Source organism: Colius striatus, chromosome 5 (assembly GCF_028858725.1).
Source record: "Colius striatus isolate bColStr4 chromosome 5, bColStr4.1.hap1, whole genome shotgun sequence".
Lineage (NCBI taxonomy): Eukaryota > Metazoa > Chordata > Aves > Coliiformes > Coliidae > Colius > Colius striatus.
The window spans coordinates 22,444,844-22,464,102 of NC_084763.1; the positions used below are offsets into that span (position 1 = coordinate 22,444,844).

Consider the following 19,259-nt stretch of genomic DNA (forward strand, 5'->3'; position numbering starts at 1 on the left):
GCCAATATTGTAAGCACAAACCGTATTTTCTTTTTTGAAAAGCAATATTACATCATATTATTGACATTTTAATATTTACATCAACAGCAGCCCATGAAAATGTGCACCTAGACTCTTAACTTTGTAATTCCATGGCTTCTCAGCATTTGGCAATAGACAGCACCATTTTTGCTTTGTTTGTAATACAGATTAGTGTCTTTTTTTCTCAGAAAGTTCACAGTACAGTCAGCTGTGCTAAAATAAAAATACATATATATATATATATATATATATATATATATATCTCCAAAGATGCTCTATCAAAACCTAAGAACAGCTCAGATATTAAAGAATTAGCAAAATCTATTAATACAATTAATACTGCTTCCCACATGGAAAGAATGATACAGGCACCAAAAGATTTTACAGTCATGAATGAAGGGAGAGCAAGAGGAGAAACTGAAGAGAAGGGCAGAGGCACTTTGTAAAGCCTTTGAACAGCAAAGCTATAAGAAATCATTGACATGCCATATAACTTAAAAGAAAGAAAGATCAGATTTTGGGTAACAGATACTTGGATAAGAAGAACCTTGCTAAGCAAATGCTAGAATAAGAATTCTGCTTTCCAGTCATCTGTTTCTCAAACAGCACCAGCTGCCAGCTCGCAGAAGGATGAGACACGTGCCAGAGCCGTGCGTGGCGACAGCAAGAGCACGGACTGGGAGCAGGCAGCAGGCTGGGACACCCTCTCTCTCCAGCAGCAACAAACTGTTCAGTCTGTTCAAGCTGCCTCCTGGATCTTCACCCTGTGACTCCACTCTAATAAGTAAGGCTTAATAAACCCTCCCTTTTTTTTTCTGCACATCTTCTCTAGTGCTGGGGAGTACCATGAGTGAAGTGCAAATGGGGAGCAAGGATACCAAGGCAGAGGATAGCTGCACAAAGCAGGGCAGGTGCACTCTGGAGCAACACACTCCTCAGGCACATGCCTCAGGAAAGGAAAAGGTGAGAACACATCATCCCAGTCAGGCAAAAGCCTCTGGAGTGGAGCCTCTGCTGCTGCTTGAATAGACCTCCCTAGGCATTAACAGTAACACATTTCAGTATAAGCTTTTCCTTACCCAATTAAAAAAGAGCCATCCACCTTAAAATGGTATTAAAAAACTTAATAAGCTACAAATAGACAACCTGAAACCAAACGAGGACCTGCTCTGTAAATGTTTGTGTCATAGGCAAACTGAAATCAAGCGTGACCAGACAAGAAGAGATGCTTCTCATACAAGAGTATTTCCGTCTTACTCATACAGTTGCACTACTCTTTTGCAAGGTCTAAAAATGAATTGGCTTTCAGATAAAGCTCAATATTGTGAATTTCAAACACACGGAGGAAGGTTCAGAAAGACAGCACAGAAAAACTGTATTAGCATAAAGAAAGCTCATGTTTGAAATTTAAAGAAAAAGGTTCACAGAGCACATGCTTCTTGCCTGGAATAGGTCAGGTCAAAATAAGTGGCTGGGTAATGTGACAGCTTTTGAGTACACGTATATGTATATTGACTCTACTATAAACTTTAAACAATCTGCATCATTTTAGTTTAAAGAAAGAACATTTGCTCTCTGTTTCATCTTTTCTGAAAGTCTTTTACCTTCTTTATTATAATATTTAAAAATTACTAATCCTGCTCAGTTTTTCATCTCTTTGAGCAGCAGAGTGGTAGTGACGTCTTATTATACAGTCCAATTATTCTTCCATCTCCTGCCTCTAAAAAGCTTTTTTGTTAAAAACAAAACCACTACTAAGTGACAGGACTTTACTAAGCTTGTTTAAACCACATCAATCCACACTTATTAAGGCCCTTCATTAACACTTACTGACTCCTCAGCTGGATCTGTCACAGTCAGTTGTGACAAAGACATACAACTTTATAGAGGAGTGCTCCAGGCTCTTCCAGGAATAAAGTTTGCCTACTTAGGCTTCAAAAAATATAACTAATTGTACAAGTTGTCTTGGTAAGTCATCTTGATCCAAATCCCAAACCACAGTATCTCAAAACTGAGACCTGACTTCCTGCAGTCCTTGGGTGCAAAAAGCTGCTTGTCTGGCCCTCAAGCAGCCACAGCTGCCAAAGATAGCAGTGTTACATCTTGAAGGGACAGTTTCTTCTAGTTTAGAGCCTGCTAAAAACAAACAAACAAAAACCCCACTCCATTTTTGACTGCCTAGATGCTGCATTTAGAATTATTCTTCCTGTAAAGAACAATTATCTGTTCCCTATCTATGATGAACAGACACATGTTGCTTACACATTCACACATAGTTCATACAGTTTGGACATTTTTAATGGGTTTGTAACTGTAGGTAATGTTGATATATATACTAGGAAATTTTTGACAGGGCTGATAAAACCTTCAAAATCTGATTTTTCAGTCACTCTGGAGGATACATTAAATCTTGCTGAAAGGAAACTAAGAAGCATTAAACCTTCCCAGGCAGTATGGTAAACAGAGATACCACACTGGAGGCTGAGCACAAATACATACCACATAGCAAAACAAGATTTGAGAAAGTGGAAAATGCAGGCAGCACAGCTGAACAGCAGGGTATGAGAGGTTATCAGAAGAAAGAAAACATCCTTCTGAAAGCTGGAGTCATGTTCCAGTCAAGGAAGCAGAAAGACTCATGAGCTATTGGAAGTTAAATAAATTTAAAAAAAAAAACCAAAACAAAATGAAAGCAAGCTCAGCCAAGGCAGGCCAAAAGACCACCTAAGAAATGACTAACAGAAGACAAAAATGAACAGTAACCCCCTTTTCATGCCCAAATGTGAAGCCTGCCAGTCTGACCAATAAGTGGTCACAGCATAAAAGCAGCACTTACACAGCAGAAAATAAGTATTTTGTGCTCTGCATATAGAAAACACAGAGCTTGGAGAAGCTGCTATGTCAGAACATTTGTTTTTTGAGGGACTGGTTGGATCATCCATTCAAATGGATGTTGCAGTGGAAGGGGGCTACAGAACAAACACATGAACAATAACAATTTGTACAGGTCAGTTGATATTTATGAAAGAGTTCTTGAAAAACTTGTGGATGAAGCAGCAGTACGACTGTCTCATAAAACTGCCTCACTACTAAAGGGCTGCAAAATGGCTAACGTCATACCAATTTTATAAAGAGCCTCAAGAGAAAGCCAAAAAATTCCAAGTAGTCCGACACCTACACTGATCAAATTGGTAGAAAATATTAAAAAAAACAATACTAGCAGACATGTTCTATTGGGTAAGTCAACATAGCTCTTGTAAAAGCTTGAAAATACCATGAAAGAACAGCAAATATTAAGAGACAGAGAAAAAAACAATGAGAACACCCTAATCCCAGTGCAATAAATACAAGATGTATTCATCCCTGAAGCCTGTTTTCATATCTAGTTCATTTTTATAAGATTACATTAGGACTGGAAAAGAGTAATAGAAGACAATACGGATAACCAAAGATATGTAGGCTATTCCATACAAGGATCAGTCATGTACCCAGTGAGACTTCAGGCTAGAAAAGAGTTGACTGTGTTCACTGTGATAAATGGCTCTATGCCACTAAGATCTCCCACATGTACAATAAAATAATTGTCATTTTTTCTTCCAATAGAAGAGGTAGAGTCCATGAAATAAAAAAAAAAGCTGACAACAATTTCACAAGCAAGTGAAAAAGGTATCTTTTTGCATAGCACATTCAAACTCCAGAGCTCTTTGACACAGGGTGTTCCAAGCTTGTATAGGTCCACAGAACAACTAATTAAATTCATGAACTGAAATATAAGAATAAAGTGTATCTATTAAACTTAAGAACTCATCTCTTCATCTCAGGAAGTGCTCAAGCTACAGATTTCTGGATGCCAACAGAATACTCTGAAGAAGTTTACTCTGTGCATTCATCCTATTCATATACTCTCTCCTCAGTATTTGCTTGTGGTTGGAGGTGGGAAGAAGACAAGGGCTATAGCTGAGCCTGTTGCCAAAGCTGTACAGCTCTTTCTACGTAATCAGGCTCTAACCACCGTTCTGGGTGCCATGCTTCAGACAGCTGCCCAGCACGGGCAAATACCTTGCAAAGTGACAGAGAACAGAGAAAACAGAATGGCCACAAAGTCACTGAACAGGAATATTGGTTTTCCCTCTTGCAGCTCACCCACCTTCTGTTAACATTTATTCCACTACTCCCAAAGGCAAGGAAAGCAAGGACTAGCATGGGCAAGGCACTTTCTCAAAAGCCACGCTAAGGTTTGGAGGTAGTCTCCTCATACTTGTACAACTGTAAGGTTGACTTTTACGTTCCTCTTACTGAGGCTGTCCAAAGAAAAATTATCCCTGACAATATAAACCCAACAGTAATACTAACTACAGATACAGAAATTTAGTAGCACGTCTGTTTTCATTCTCATTTGCACTGAGAGAAATTTTAGACTATTCTGACAGGTAAACTAGTCCTAGAACTCAACTTCTCACAGAAAACATAAAGCCAGATTCTCCAATGGTGCGACCCAGGTTAATTTCCCTAAGGTTTGGCTCCTTAGGATCACAGATATATAGACTGGTGTGTTCACTAGACAGAATGGTGGAGGTTTGGGTGTTCTGGGAGAAGCAATGGTAATAAGATGAACACAGATTGGCCTAAGATTTAGTTTGGTTTCAACTCATAATATCACTACAAAACCGTTTGGGGGGTTTTTTTCCCCTCAAATTTCAGAAAGCTGGTCCAGACTTGAAGGCGAGTTTCTCATTCCTTCTTAGAGCTCTCTCAAATGAGAGCTGGCATCTCTCATTATATGGACTGCAGGCTCCAATAAATCACAGGATACAGTAAACTGAGCTGACTACGGAGTCTTACCCATAAGATCATATTTCTTTAAGTTTGTCACAACCAGGGAGGTAATCAGAATGAAAATGGGAGCCTTACATATACAAAACCCCCTCCACTTACAAGAGTCTTAAATATACAAAAAATCCTGAAGTTATTCCTTCTTGACATCACACAGTATCTGCAACCAAGATAAACAGATTCATGGTGGGAAAAAAAAATCTGTTCAAATAAAATATGCAAATGCTTTCAGGCTTGCATGTTGTTGAGACTTTGGAAAGGTTTTGTGCGCCCACAATGTTTCTCCTTTCAAGGGTAGTAAGGGACACGTCCAAATCGTTACCTCAGCAGCTGCTATTCCAAATGGTACTCAACAGCCTCAGAAATGAACAGCATCAGCCTCTTTAAGTACATATCAGTGAATAAATCTGTTCTGAAATGTTTACTAGGGAACAGTCCGATCATCAAGGATAGGGAAAATTAATATCAGACTAAGTAACTGTCAGAACATAAATCAAGGATAACACTGTTCACATCATTGACAATCTCTGCAGTTACTTAACTACTTTAAACATAATCCTAGCTAAATCCAAGTCTGAGCATAGCAAAGCCTTACATTTGCAGTGAGAGTACACATGAGAAAAGACAGAAAAAACAAAGAAATGCAGGTAAATTCTACTGAGAAAAAGCATGTCCTAAACCAATTTTATAACAAGACCTAAAAATGTGTAAGTCAAACTTGTGACACACTATCAGGTAAAACAAAAATAAGGTAAACTTTACTAAGGGGCAAAAAAAATAAAAAGTCTTAAACATATACCTTATATGGGACAAGGCTCCCCATGAGGTCCAAGGAAGACTTCAATTCATTGTCTAATGAATTAAGAATGTTTCCTGAAAAATTTTTACTCCATGTTGATTTTAATTTTAGTCCCTGGTAGTAGCTAAGTGGTTCCATTTTTCTGACCACTTTCTTCCCAGCTATGAAACAGGTGTTGTAAGGATGACTTAAGTTTACCAAAAGTAAAAAGAGATTTAAAAAAAAAAAAATCCTGCTATTATTAAGCTCTGCATTATATATTATAGTATATCCAGTACTTTTGAAGTTAACATATTTACAAACCCTAAACAGTGATGGAGTGTAGCCACTTACGTTTTCTAGACATTCTGGATGTTTTCAATCAATACACTACTGCCAAGTGACAGTGTACAGTTTTCTGAAGCAACTTAAGAGGTGAAACTGAAAGCCTTTTCCTGTAAAGTGAAAGTAAATTACACTACTCAATTACACTTACAGTCATTTTCTATTGAGTTTTTTCTTCTTTAATTTTTGAGAAGTCTGTTTTGATAAGCTCCTTAGGCATCTTTATTAGATGGATCAAATATTTTTTTTAAAAAAATCAACCTGAACCAGACTCCCCCTCATTTTCACCATTTAGGCTTCATTACTTGCCAATAACTGTGAAAGATATAAATTTTAAATTGTACTCTTCTATGAATATATTTATTACTGTCATAGCTAAGCAAGACAAAGCAATTGCAATACAAAGCAATGGCACACACTCAAAACAAAAGAGATCAAAGGATCTGAAACAAAGGCAGAAAGGGTTTTCATAAGCCGAAGCCCTCTGCAGCAATTCTTTGAAGACAATGTGTCTCTTCTTTCTTAGGTAACAAAATCAAAGCAGTAGCAGCTCATGGAGGGCAGGGGGCAAATTCCTGCTGTTTTCCTAAACATTCTCATTCCTGTTATTTTCTTAAACTTGTACACACATTTTGATATGTGGAATAGGAGGTGGGCGTCAGTCTTATCTCTCAAGTAACAAGTGATAGGACAAAAGGAAATGGCCTCAAGTTGCAACAGGGGAGGTTTGGGTTAGACTTTAGGAAAAAAATCTGCACCAAAAGGGTTGTTAAACACTGGAACAGGCTGCCCAGGGAGATGACAGAGTCATCATCTTTGGAAGTATTTAAAATACATGTAGATTAGGCACTTAGGGACATGGTTTAGTGGTGGACATGGCAATGCTAGGTTACCAGGTATATTCAATCATGACCTTGAAGGTCTTTTCCAACCTAAATGATTCTATGATTAATAACAGTGTGCCAATTCTTCACCATTTTAACTGTAGTTTATACCTGCCATCCTCCTGCTTCCTGCATTAATCAAGCTACGAGATTTTTGGGCCCCAGACTTTTATTTATTCTATATTTATACATCTACCAACTTCCCTATGGCCTTTTCATGCAATCTCTATACAAATGTATGTTGGCATAAATGAAACAACAGTACTTAAAATACCATGTTCAACAACATTCAGCAAAAGTAGACCTCCAGTCCTGACTGCACCTCTTACGAGCATGACATGAATGCTTCTAACTAATAATGGTCTGTTCTGTTCAGCAAAGTTTAACTCTGAATTGAATTCACCTTTATCTTCATGTCATTTTATCCTTTTATAATTTAATCATGTGATCAGCTCCTGGGCTAAGCAACACAAAACTAAATAAAAGAAAAAAACCCATAAAACTTTGAAAATGGCAGGTTCAGGTTTAAGTTTCAGATGTCAAGAATGCATTATGTCTCTGAAAAAAAAGGAACAACGAGCTTTCAAGAATACATTGAGCATAAAGGAAAACGAAAGAAAAGAGATGCCTAGCATTACTCGACAAATGAGTATAATTGATGCTGTATTTCTACAGCTTTCAAGTCAGTGATCTACATTACTACTACTTAACTCCTAGTGTTCAGGAATAGCTGTTCCAGAATAACTAGTACCTAATATTTCCATGCCTGAATATTTTTTCATTACAGCTCTTAAGACCTTTTATTGAAATAATTTTTATTTGCAGACACATCCATATACGATATGTAAATATCTGCAAATTTTATAGTTCTAGAAGACATGCTGTGTTGATTTCTTAAGTTGCCAGTGCTTAAAGATTTATAGTGATATTAATCATAAAAAAGAAAACACTTAATTCTTTGGTTTTGCACTTCAACTTTATTTTTTTAGGTTTATTTTTTAAATCAATGGTATAAGACAATTTAATGGATTTGGGAGGAGAAATTTTTGGTTTTTCTTTCTTGGAGCTTATTAAATGAACTAATCCATCACTTCTGAAAGGAAATAAAACAACTATTTAGCAATGAGCAATAGCACTAGGCAGCAATGCTACCCAGCAGCATGCCCAGAAAACCTCTTTAGTTTATACTCACTTTGATACTTCTTCAAATTCCAGGAGAAATCACTCAAACTGCAATACAAAGGATCACCACAGTGGTCACTCCAGGCAATGTGTCAATGGAAATGCAGCTCTTGGAGAGTTCCATAAAAAAGCCATAAACATCCTATTCTAGAAATCATAGTGTATCATGTATGTAACTAAAAGGCTACTGCAGCATAGGATGCTTCTTCAATTTGACAATCAACTGTTGGTTCACTTGGAGGGAGAAAGGTTACTAGCTAATTTTTCATGGAGGGCAACTGATGCTTTCAGCTATGCCTTAGAGCTCCCCTGCTTGCACACTTGCTCAGAAACTCCAGATAAAGCCTGAACCAAACATTCGATATTTTGTATCACTAAAAGTCTATACAGTTCTCCCTCTGTTAAGTAATATGATCCAATACAGCAGCCCACTTTGTAAAGAGTTTAGGATTCTGTATTCTTCTCCCTAAACATGTAAATAAGAACATCTATTTCTCTTGTCAACATAATGTTGTAAATTCTTATCAATCTGACATCTACTTTACCTCCATCCTCCAGTTCATCCATTTTATTTCTCAACAGTTTACCAATTTAGCACTGGTTTTAGTGACATAATGGAAGAGGAGAAAAAAGCATAGCTGTCAATCACTATTTCCATAGCTTTAATTTGTCTCCCAGTCTCAAGTGCTCTCTCAGGAGCGCTGAAGCTTCACCCATGACAACCAGTTCTACTTAAGTCATTATTTACTGTAAATCTCTAAATTTAAGCAAAATTTGCAGCATACTCTGATAGGTTAGACACAAATGAGCACAAGGAAGCTTAGGACTGAAATTTGTATTTCCATTTTTGTTAAGATATCAAAAGGTTCAATGTTCTTTCAATAAATAAGTTCCTCAACACAAAACAATCTAACTACATGCTTGAGATTGTAAAATAAAACAGAGCTATCACAGCACGATGCTAAAAGCTGTCCATCAGCTTGGTTAGTCTGGCAGGACATCAGGATTTCTGGACAGTATGCTCTCTCAAGAAGTGGGTATTTATACAAATTATGTATAATTTAAGTCTTGTATATAATCTGTGGAAATTCATCACCAATGAATTGATATGTTACATATATATATATATATATGAACTAAATGCACTGAATACTAAATATGTTATGTACCAGTACTTGAAGGAGGGAAGGTTTTTATGTAGCCCATAATAATTTGCCCCATCAGAACAGCAGGTGCTGCTCTAATGGAAAATGCATAAAAATATTCAGATAAGCAACTACCCAGTCCTGCAAGCTGATTTACTACCTCAGTGCAGTGGAAACAGAAGGTACCAAGCAGCCTGAAGGGTCAGGACTTAATACCTTGTGCTCAAAATTGTTTTTCATTTAAAAAAACAATCTTTTACAAATAATTAATTCAGCTTTATGATACTTCTGTGCACTACAGAAATTTGATTGCAACACTCAGATTTGTTGTAAAGCCCTAAATCTTGGAACTTTAAGGAACTTTATATGAAAAACTCTGCTCTGGCTCTTAATAGTTCCTCATTTGCTAGCCTTAATATTGGAATCAAGAAGAAGGAAATGTGATCAAGCTGTAGCTGGATCATAAATCCAGCTGGGTCATATGTTCATAAAGCAAAGGAGAAGGAAAAAGCTTTTCAGTCAAAGCCAGAAAGAGGGTGTGACATAAATCTAGATAATGTTCTATGCAGCTTGCTATTAATCAGGTCTCCTTGCAACATACGTGTGAGTTTGGGGTTTGTTTTTAACCTGTAACACAGAATGTCTACATCCTGTATTTCAAACTCACTCCAATTTTTTTATTTCTTTTAGGAGTTCTCAGCTGTAGAAAGCAGGACCTAGAAGTCATGGCATGCTGACTCAGCAGCAATTCTACTGTCTCTACACATAAGAACAGTAACCATGGGTCAGACTGGTAAGTCATCCCTCACAGTGACTCTCAGTGGGTACATTAAAAAGTTTAAAAGGATATAGTAGGCATATAGCGTATATATTTCAACAGTTTCCAAGCCTACATACAGGGACTTTAGATAGAAGTAATACTATTGTGTTTAATAGCAGGGGATGGATCTTTCTCCTATAGAGTTATCTAAATGTACTAACAGCCCACATAAGCCACTAGCATCCCTATTTTTCCATGACGAAGAGGTTCACAGCTTATGTATGTCTCCCTGCTAGGAAGTAACTAACCCTGAATTCCTAACCAGGATAGTATATATTAAGCTACATATACACACATGCTATGTAACTGCTTCGAAACAGGAGATAAAAGGGCTTGCACTGTCTACGGGGTCTGTAGAGCACTGTATAATATGCAGAAATGGAATGGTGCTACATGCACACAAATGTAAGATTTAGTCACACACAAAAAATGCCTTGGAAAAGCTAAAAATGGAGGATCTCTCTGGATCTCTCATATTCCTCTCGCCCTCTCCTCTTTCCTTTAGGGCATTCTGATCTAGTTTATTGGGGAATTAAGGTGGCATCAGTGCTGCTTCAGGCAATAAAAAAAATATCACAACAGATACTCCACATCTTTTCATGGCAAACTTGACACTCAAAGGGTCACCAGACTTCTCTTGCTTTTGAACATAGCAGACTCTCTGGCACACTGCATGTTGCTAGAACAGAACCACCTTCTCCCAGGAACTTCTGCCTACCTTTGCAGTGGCTGTGCCCAGTATACCTGTACGTGATGTGTGCTTGCCATTCTTCTTCCTTGCCATAACACAAAGCCAAATATTGAACCAACTGATCTATGGGGATAAGACAATTTTTAGCAATTAAACAACTACTTTTTTACAAACTGAGGTTTCCATTTCTTCTAACATTCAGTTTCCTTCTTTGATGAAATAAAATGCATAACAACAGAAATGCACTTCAAAAAACACTGGCTTTTTAAAAAAGCTACAGGCACTGCTTAAACAGCCAAGAAGGAGGTGAGAAGGAAAGAATAGCTACATGACAAGCTTGTAAGAAAAAATTGAGAAATGTAACTTGACACACAGGTCACAGCAGGTGACACATGATTTACTGATGACAAGAAAGGGCCCACCTAGTACTTTCTACACTGTCAGTAATAATACCATACTGGAGACATCTTGTCTCACGGGAATTGGATCGCTTGATAAAGATATCCTCAGAACAGATGTCTTATTTACTGAACTAATTATTTTGTGATGACCTTGATCAATAATACCAGAAGCAAAACGTGCAACACTTGCACACTGTTCTGAATTTTAAAACCCCTTTAACCTCTCCTTAGCTTATCAAACACATCAGCCTGTGCTGTCAAGTTTCAACCTATATATCAGCAAACTTTAAAGCATGTTAAAGTTACAAGTATGCTGTTGCAATGTCAGTTTCCTTCTAGAAGGATACACTCGCCCTCCAGCCCTGGGATTTGGATTATTGCTGAGTAAAATAAGGTGATGAAACTATTATTGCTGAATCGCACATGATTCATAGCTGGTAATAACAACCTCCAAATGTAAAATTCAAATTTACATTCTCATAATCAAAGGTCAGAAAAAGACAGCAAGAATGGGTCATTATTCATAGCAGTTAAAACTATATGTTTACACTAGCTACTGTATATAATTCTTAGATGAACTGTGACTACACTACAAAGAATGCGATATGTATAGAATTACAGTTTTATAGCTTCTTGTATACATCCTGCTACCTTTCCCTTCAAGAAAAGCTTTTTCATGCAATATTAATGTACCATTCTTTAACATGCAATTCTCCAAATATTTAATCTCCTAAATCTCTCTTTTTGTAGAAGAGACGAACAAGTAACAACAGACTGGCTGCCCAGCATGGGGACATCTTCTGCCAGCACTCAGTGTTGCAAGGGAGGCAAATCCAGTCACTGTTGCCCTTTAGCCAAAGGTATATATATATAAACAAAGTAACTTTAAAAAGAATAATTTCTTTGTCTACAACACCAGGCTTAAGACTCACTTATGCACCATAACAGCCAAACTGTTATTATTTTGAAACATGTCAAACATTATGGGCACAGGACTCTGTATGATACTCAGTAATGTCAAACATTCCTGCCTACAATCGCTCAGTGTTTGGCACACCTAAGCCTTCTTAGAGCCACCAAACAGACGGCAAGAACTTGTCAGTTGAACTGGTATCTAAAAAGGTCATCATCATGACAGCATGAACGACTGTTTGTGTGATCCTCCACATATGTCTTTGAGACAAGCAGATCCATGACAAGACTTTTACTTTACAGAGCACTAATTCAAGCTACCTTGTGAAGACTACATGTATTGTACCAGTTTCCAGGCTGTTTTATTCTCAGTAATCACCGCCTACACATTCAGTAACTAACTGTTGAATCAATCCCTACATTAGAATGTGGTACTTTAGCATGTTTCCCTTTTGAACCTTTGTTATTTTTAATACAAATGGGGAGTTTTTTATAATCATCAAATACAAAAGACTTCAGCTTTAATTTAGAGCAAGAACACCCTGGCCAGCAGAAGCTTGGCATGAGGAACAGAAATAAAAAGAACTCTTATTGCCCTTTTAAAAATTTAAAAGTAGCACCTTATCAGCATAGTGGCAGCATTATTTTAATAGCTTTCATGTCCCATTTTCACAACACTATTTCTATTAAATCATTGAGAATAAACATTTATTTTGATTTACTAATCTTTTTTTCCCGCAATTAGAATCTCTCTGAATTTGTGTACAATAGTAATTTCATTTCTTCTCACTTGCTAGCATCTTAATTAAAATCAGCTTATGTTGACTTTCATTTTTATAATACATCATAGCACCTTCATGACCCCTAGAGAGTAATGAGCCTTTAATATTTTATTTTGACCTTGTTAAGTTACTGGAACCATCAAAGATTTTTCTTCTCTCCTCAGTAAGCAATTTTTACTCTTCTTGAAATGCAGAGTGCGTGTGGAAACACGAAGTTGAGAATTATGCTACCTTTAAACAACATACGTCTACTCATTTATGTAAAAATAAGGATTTGTTGTCTTTTAATTTATGACAAGAATTGGTTTATGAACCATAAATCTCATTATTAATTGAGGATCATTGCTTAAGTAACACTTAAAGGCCTTTTTCCCTGAGCTTCAGGACAGAAAAACAGTTTTCCATTTTGAATTTAAAAAAAAAATCCATTGATAATTTAAATGAATTTATAGAGGTCATCTTCTACATATGTATCTGAGTTTACAAAAGCAGGAGGTGTGGGGAGAAGCAGTATCTTTTATTATAACAGTGGACACAGCTGAAAATTAAAAATACCCCAACAAGATACACAAGCTTGTCTCCATGCCTGTAGCGGAAAGCTTGCCCAACTTCATCATCTGGTCTAATAACAGGTATAACTTGAAATGCACACGGCACATGAAGAAGCATCAATTCAGATGGAAAGCAGAAAGGTACAGAGCTATCCCTTCAGCCTAATACCTGCAAATTTCTCTTTAGAGCTCACAGAAAACACAAAATACTGGGTACACTGGCACATACATTCATATGTTGGCCTTGGGTCTTCATCCAAACTCTCCTAGTGTTACCACTCTCACAGCATAGCCTTAGACCGAGACAAAGGTTTTGGTACAGAGTCCCGCTGATGGAGAAAGTCTGATTACATGCTATCATTTAGCAGATTTGTTCTGTATTTACATTCAGTGTGGACCCTTATCTGACAGATAGTCCATTCAATCTAACCTGTTTACCTATTACAGGGAGGCTATCTGGCAGAAGACTTTCCAAGAAGAGCTCTGAGCCTGAAAGGCAGCTGTGATTTGCAGCCACTTCACACTAGCTTTCAATGGCACAACTGCACAGAGGCTGAGATGTCTTCAATGAGGAATACTCAATGAGATACTGCTGCATGAAGCCTAGCTCCAAATGCATGCTGCATTTTTTTTCTCCTTAGACAAGAAGTGCAGACACAGCCACAAAGGTCTCATCACTCAGAACTGCATTTACATTCCAGCAGGCAGAGCCTTAAGCTCTTAAGTCATGTGCAAACAGTATTTGGCTACTGGGTGGAGGGAACTGGAGGCAAGTGGTGACAAAGTGGGAGAGGTAAATTGTTTGCCAGGAAAAAGCTGAAAAGTTTCAACAACAGAAGTTTTAAAAAAGAAAGATAAGAATGAGAGAGAATGAGAGAGAATAAGGGTCAATACTAAGATGAGGAGTGGCAAGGCAATGTGTCTATTTTAAGGAGAAAGCATCTTGAATGAAACTAGAAATATGTACAGTCCTCTTTAGAGGTTAGGAGAGAAAGGAAAAGATGCTGCTTGTGGTTCAATCATCACTTCATCTAGAGAGGACAAAATTTAGGGGCTTGCAAGGAATACAGCTAATAGATCACCGGGGTATGTGCTATGGAAGAGATTACAGGACAGTAAAGTGGAATCCCCAGTGGAAGTAATTAAAATTTCAGCATTTCATATGCTATGCAGATTTACCCAAGGTCCAAAAAAGAATACTGAACTGTTTATCACGTCCACCTTCTTGCCTCAGCATAGTATACCTCTTTGTCTCCCAGCCACCTTTGAACACAACTGTTGGTAGTCAGAGCAGCTTAAGTTCTGTCACGAAAAGCAGAGTGCTATACATGAAGAAATATAATACACATACCCACAGCTCTCCTGTAGATTTTGTTACCAGAGAAAGCCAGCTTATTGAATAAAATCTTTCATAGGCTTCTTTCCGATGGGGCCTGCAACAAGTGCCTAATATTATTGAGCCTGTAATTAGAAGCCAAACCATGGCTGTCGAGACAAGTACATAGACCACAGACATGAGCTCTGAAGGAATGACAGGTTCTCCAGCTGTGAAAGCAAAGGAGCAACAGACTCCTAAGTACACATACTCACTTTACCATTAGTTGATAGCTTAAGTCACAGCTCTCCATGCATGTTAGTTCCTCATTTGTACAACAGTTGCATCTAACCACCATGACATGTCACTGTGCAGGTAGTGCCTATAAATGACTGCTCCAGGATAGAACCGAATTCTATTCCTTAGTGAACACTCAAGTTCATGTGAAGACTATAAATCCCACTTGTATATTGACAGAGATGTAAGTGGGCAAGCAAAATATCTACACTGTAAAATTCTTGGGCAGTTTCCTCACATCAAATACATTTGAACATTTTTTTTCTCATTGACATGAACTGGCAGGAATTGAAACAGAAATATTACATCACAAATAGTCACTTTCAGTAACACATTCTCGGGCTTCAGCAGTCAACACTCCTCAGCAGACTTTTTCCCTCCGAGGCCTAACATGACTACTTTGTCCCTACAATGCATCTGTGCTCACCTGTAAATAAAAGACAAATACTTTATTTTAAGAAAGGTAAGGGATAGAAGAAATCATCCCTTTTAAAAAAGGAAATGAAATATCTCATCTCCCATTCAAACTCTCAGTCAATAACCCTTTTTACTCCTTGTAGGAGGGATTCTAGCTAACTGTTGCCTTTCCATATCTGCAGTAGAGGCAAAGCAAACTCTTGATGTGAACAGAAGGAACCTGGAGATGCTTTGCATCACACTGTGTTCAGATGGGCCAGAATCTGGCTGTCAACCAGTTCAATTTGTACTCATGCATATGCAGGTCAGCTATCACTCTCAGAAATTTTAAAAATAAACAAGTCAACTATAATCTCTCAAGTATCATGTCCTAGTGCTCAACGCCAACCACATATCTGGATGCTATAGACACCAATTTAAGGACGGAAACAAGTCAGATTTTCTGTTGTTAGTCAAAACAACAGCAAACTCTAACAGTGCTCTCAAACTGGAATTATTTATGTGGTCTCAAGATGAACAGTTTTATTTATTCTCAGAATGTTTACATATGAGCATATTTTAAAAAAAGCTAGATTACTTCAAGGTCTGAAAGGATTATATGAGCAATGCTTTAATTTGGTTTCAGAAGTTCCTTATGAGACAGACAAATGCTAAACTTCTCATAAAGTTGGGGAAAAGACGCAGCAACGCATTACACAGTTTGATCAAGGCCAAGTGATCACGTCAGTGGTAGAGCTAAGTCCTACAGCGTTGATATTCTGTCATCTACCACAAACTTTACTTCCTTTTTCCATTAGAAAAATGTATTCTGATTCTATAATCTTCCCTCTCCCATGGAATAGAAATAATTATACTACTTAGAAGTCTTCATATTGTTAAGTTAAACATACATACAAATTCCATCAAATTAAATTTTAAAGCAAGAGTGTTTGGTTAGATTATTTAAACAATATGCTCCAAGACTTGCTGAATTCTAAGAACTGAAACCACAGCCAGCCAAAATACAGCTGCACACAGTCAGATACAGTGTGTGCTAATATTGGAAACTTTATCACACTGCACCAAATTTAACTTCTGATTAGTATGTGCATAGAAGCAATATAGACTGAATGCACTGGAACAAAAATACAAACCACTCCAAGGTTGTAACTTATGAAAGCTAAGGGCTCTCAGTTATTTTATGCAGCACTTGACAGTATTTATTTGTTACACTACTGTGGCACCTAAGAGCACCCAAGCATGGGCCAAGGCTTAGCTGTGCCCATTCTTGCAAAAATACAAACTGAAAGATAAACCATAAGCTACCATAGCATGTGGCTGAAGGCTTCATACAAAGCAGGGTGCCAAAACTCCCCTGACTTTTAAATATGTACATCTAAAGCCCAGAGATCAGTTCCTTGGCTGGGTGTTAAGGCTGATGCCAGACACACCTGCTGAGCAGGAGGCCACCTGGAGTTAGCTGCTATCAACTGCTTGGTCCAAGGATATGCCTGAACTCCAACTCTTCCCTGCAGTTCAGGTAGCTGAACCAAGACTGCAAGGGATACAAATCTGTGAATGTGTGATATGAATCCTAGAGCCTAGATTCAGTAAAGCCAGCGGGGATCCAGAGGTATGCGCTCAGCATTGTTACTCAGAAGCTAGAACAGTAGGTAAGAAAGACCTTCAGATTCATGAAGCAATGAAGCTACATACACAGGGGACACGCTTCTGGCAGCTTTATGGTTAGAGCACCAAGGAAGAAAGTCTCAGGTTCCAGTCCAGACTTTTAGGGTTGTTTCTGGTTTTATCACATAGCTTAGATGTAAAAATATACAAATGACCCATAAAATAAAAATCACATTGCCCAAACAAGTACCTTAACTAACAAGCTATTGAGATGGGTTGACTCTTGCTTGTTTTCATTCTAGTCTTGCAACTTTTACATCACGAACAGGAACACAGGCCAGAATTTCTCGTGCCTACTTCTTTCAGGTGCTTTCTAGTTAAGGCAATGGAGGCTTGCAACATTTGTAGTTTTTATTAAAAGAAGTGGAATAAATATTTATTTTTTAGGACCTAGTTAATTCTTTGGATCTGACTGTAAGTATTGCACGCTGGAACAGACATAAAGTAAGTTGTGCAAGTCACAAATATCATCTTGAAAAAAAACCCCAACATAGCTGCTCATTGCATTTTAAATTTGCTTATATTTTCTACACTTGTACTGACAGTCAAAGGAGCTCGTCTGGTTTCCACAGCACATATTGCTGTATTTAAGAAGTGCTCTTTCAAATTCCCAATCTGGTGCCCCATATAAAACACTGAGTCACAAGTCCCTTCAACCCCAAAGTTGCTCATCCTTTTATTTACTCCTTCAGCCCACTAAAATGCTAGAATATTACTCTCTGCCAGTTTCTCATAACTTAAACATTAAAATAACTGCTCACGAGCTAAGAAGCTGGCGGTGGTACAGTTAGATCACAGCTTTCAATTGCAGGCTGCTTCGTTCAGAAACGCACCGTAACTTTTCAGTCTCCCCGCGGGTCTGCGGCGGAGCCAGCCCTCGCAGCAATCCGCACCGCACCCCCAAACCTGCAGCAAGCACAAGCTCCTCACGCCCGCGCACGGCCCCCGCGGCCGAAACCCTGGGGCAGTTTTTCACCTGGAGCCTTTTTTATGCCGATTGAGAATTTAATCACTTCTGGTATTGCAGAAGTACTCAGAACGGCCCGGATGCCACGCCGCGCAGCGAGGGGCAGGGCCGGCAGCCTCCGGCCGGCGGGGACCCGCGCAGCGCACCGCGCCGGAGGACTCCGGTCAGCAGGGCGAGGTGATCTCTGCACACTCTCGGCCACGCAGACCCTAAGACGGGGGCTCCCGGCAACGCGCCGGCCGCCGGGGCCCCGGGGGTTGCGGGGGTGGGGGTGGGCGCGTCCCTTCCCAAGCCGAGAGGGATGCTGCTCCCCGGCCGGCGAGCCGGGTGCGGGGCTCTTCTCGCCCCCGCCCCACACAAAGATACGGCGGGGCGGCGAGCCGGGACCCGCCGCGCCTCTCCTATACCAGCTCGCCGCCTTCCGAGGGACTGCTGGCCCCGGGCAGGGGCAGCGCCGTCCCTGGGGCAGAGCCTGCGCGAGGGTCAGGAGTCACAGCGGCGGCTGCCGGCGGGGCCGGTGCGCCGCAGGCGGGCGGGACAGCAGGGCGCTCCGCACACAGGTAGCTCCCTGCTAAAATGGAGGGAGGGGAGAAATGCGGCGCCCGCCAGTGAAACTTACCAGAGGAAACTGACGAGCCGGACAAACTGGAGTTACTGGATGCGGCCATGGTCCCTCTTGCTGGCCCTTTAGCTGCAAGCCCCGCTTCGGCCCCCGCTGCTGTCCGGTCGCCGCTGCCGCCAGCCCATCGCAAAGTGCCGGAGCTGCGCCGCGCCGAGCCGCCGCCGCAGCCCGCGCTCGGCTCCCCGCGCTGCCGGGGGGCAGCTGGCGGCGGTGCCCCGCCGAGACGCTGCCGGCCGCTCCCCGGGTCTGCGCTAAGCCGCTCGGCGGGTCAAGGGAAAGGCCCCGCGGCGCTTCCAGTGCCTCTCTCTGCCTGGGGAGCACGGCTTATCTTGTGACGGGGACGGCAGAGCCGCCCTGCTAGCGCCTTCCCTCGCCTCCTGCCTTCCCTCGCCTCCTCCCTTCCCTTCCCGTCCCTTCCCCGCCTCCTCGCGGGCAGCGCTGACAGCCCGCCGGGGAGACCTGCCGCCGCCCGCCGCCGCTCCCCTCACGCACACAAAGGAAGCGGCGGCGCTGCCGACCGGGCTGCCGGCCCCGGCTCAGCGGGCAGGGTGGGTCCCGCGCGGGCGAGGGCCGGCCGAGCCCCTTTCCGGGTGCCGCCGCCTGGCACGGGGCTGGCGGCGAGCGCGGC

At 40.3% G+C, this 19,259-nt stretch overlaps 1 protein-coding gene across 1 annotated transcript in view; it reads right to left on the reverse strand.

Moving 5' to 3' along the window:
* CHN2 (chimerin 2) overlaps positions 1–18,802 on the reverse strand; it is a 161,578-nt gene extending 142,776 nt beyond the window's left edge. The window contains exon 1 of the mRNA XM_061996752.1: positions 18,629–18,802. Within this exon, the coding sequence (XP_061852736.1) occupies positions 18,629–18,677 (49 nt within the window). The 5' untranslated portion in view covers positions 18,678–18,802. The remainder of the gene's footprint in view (positions 1–18,628) is intronic.
* Positions 18,803–19,259: the final 457 nt, after the last annotated feature.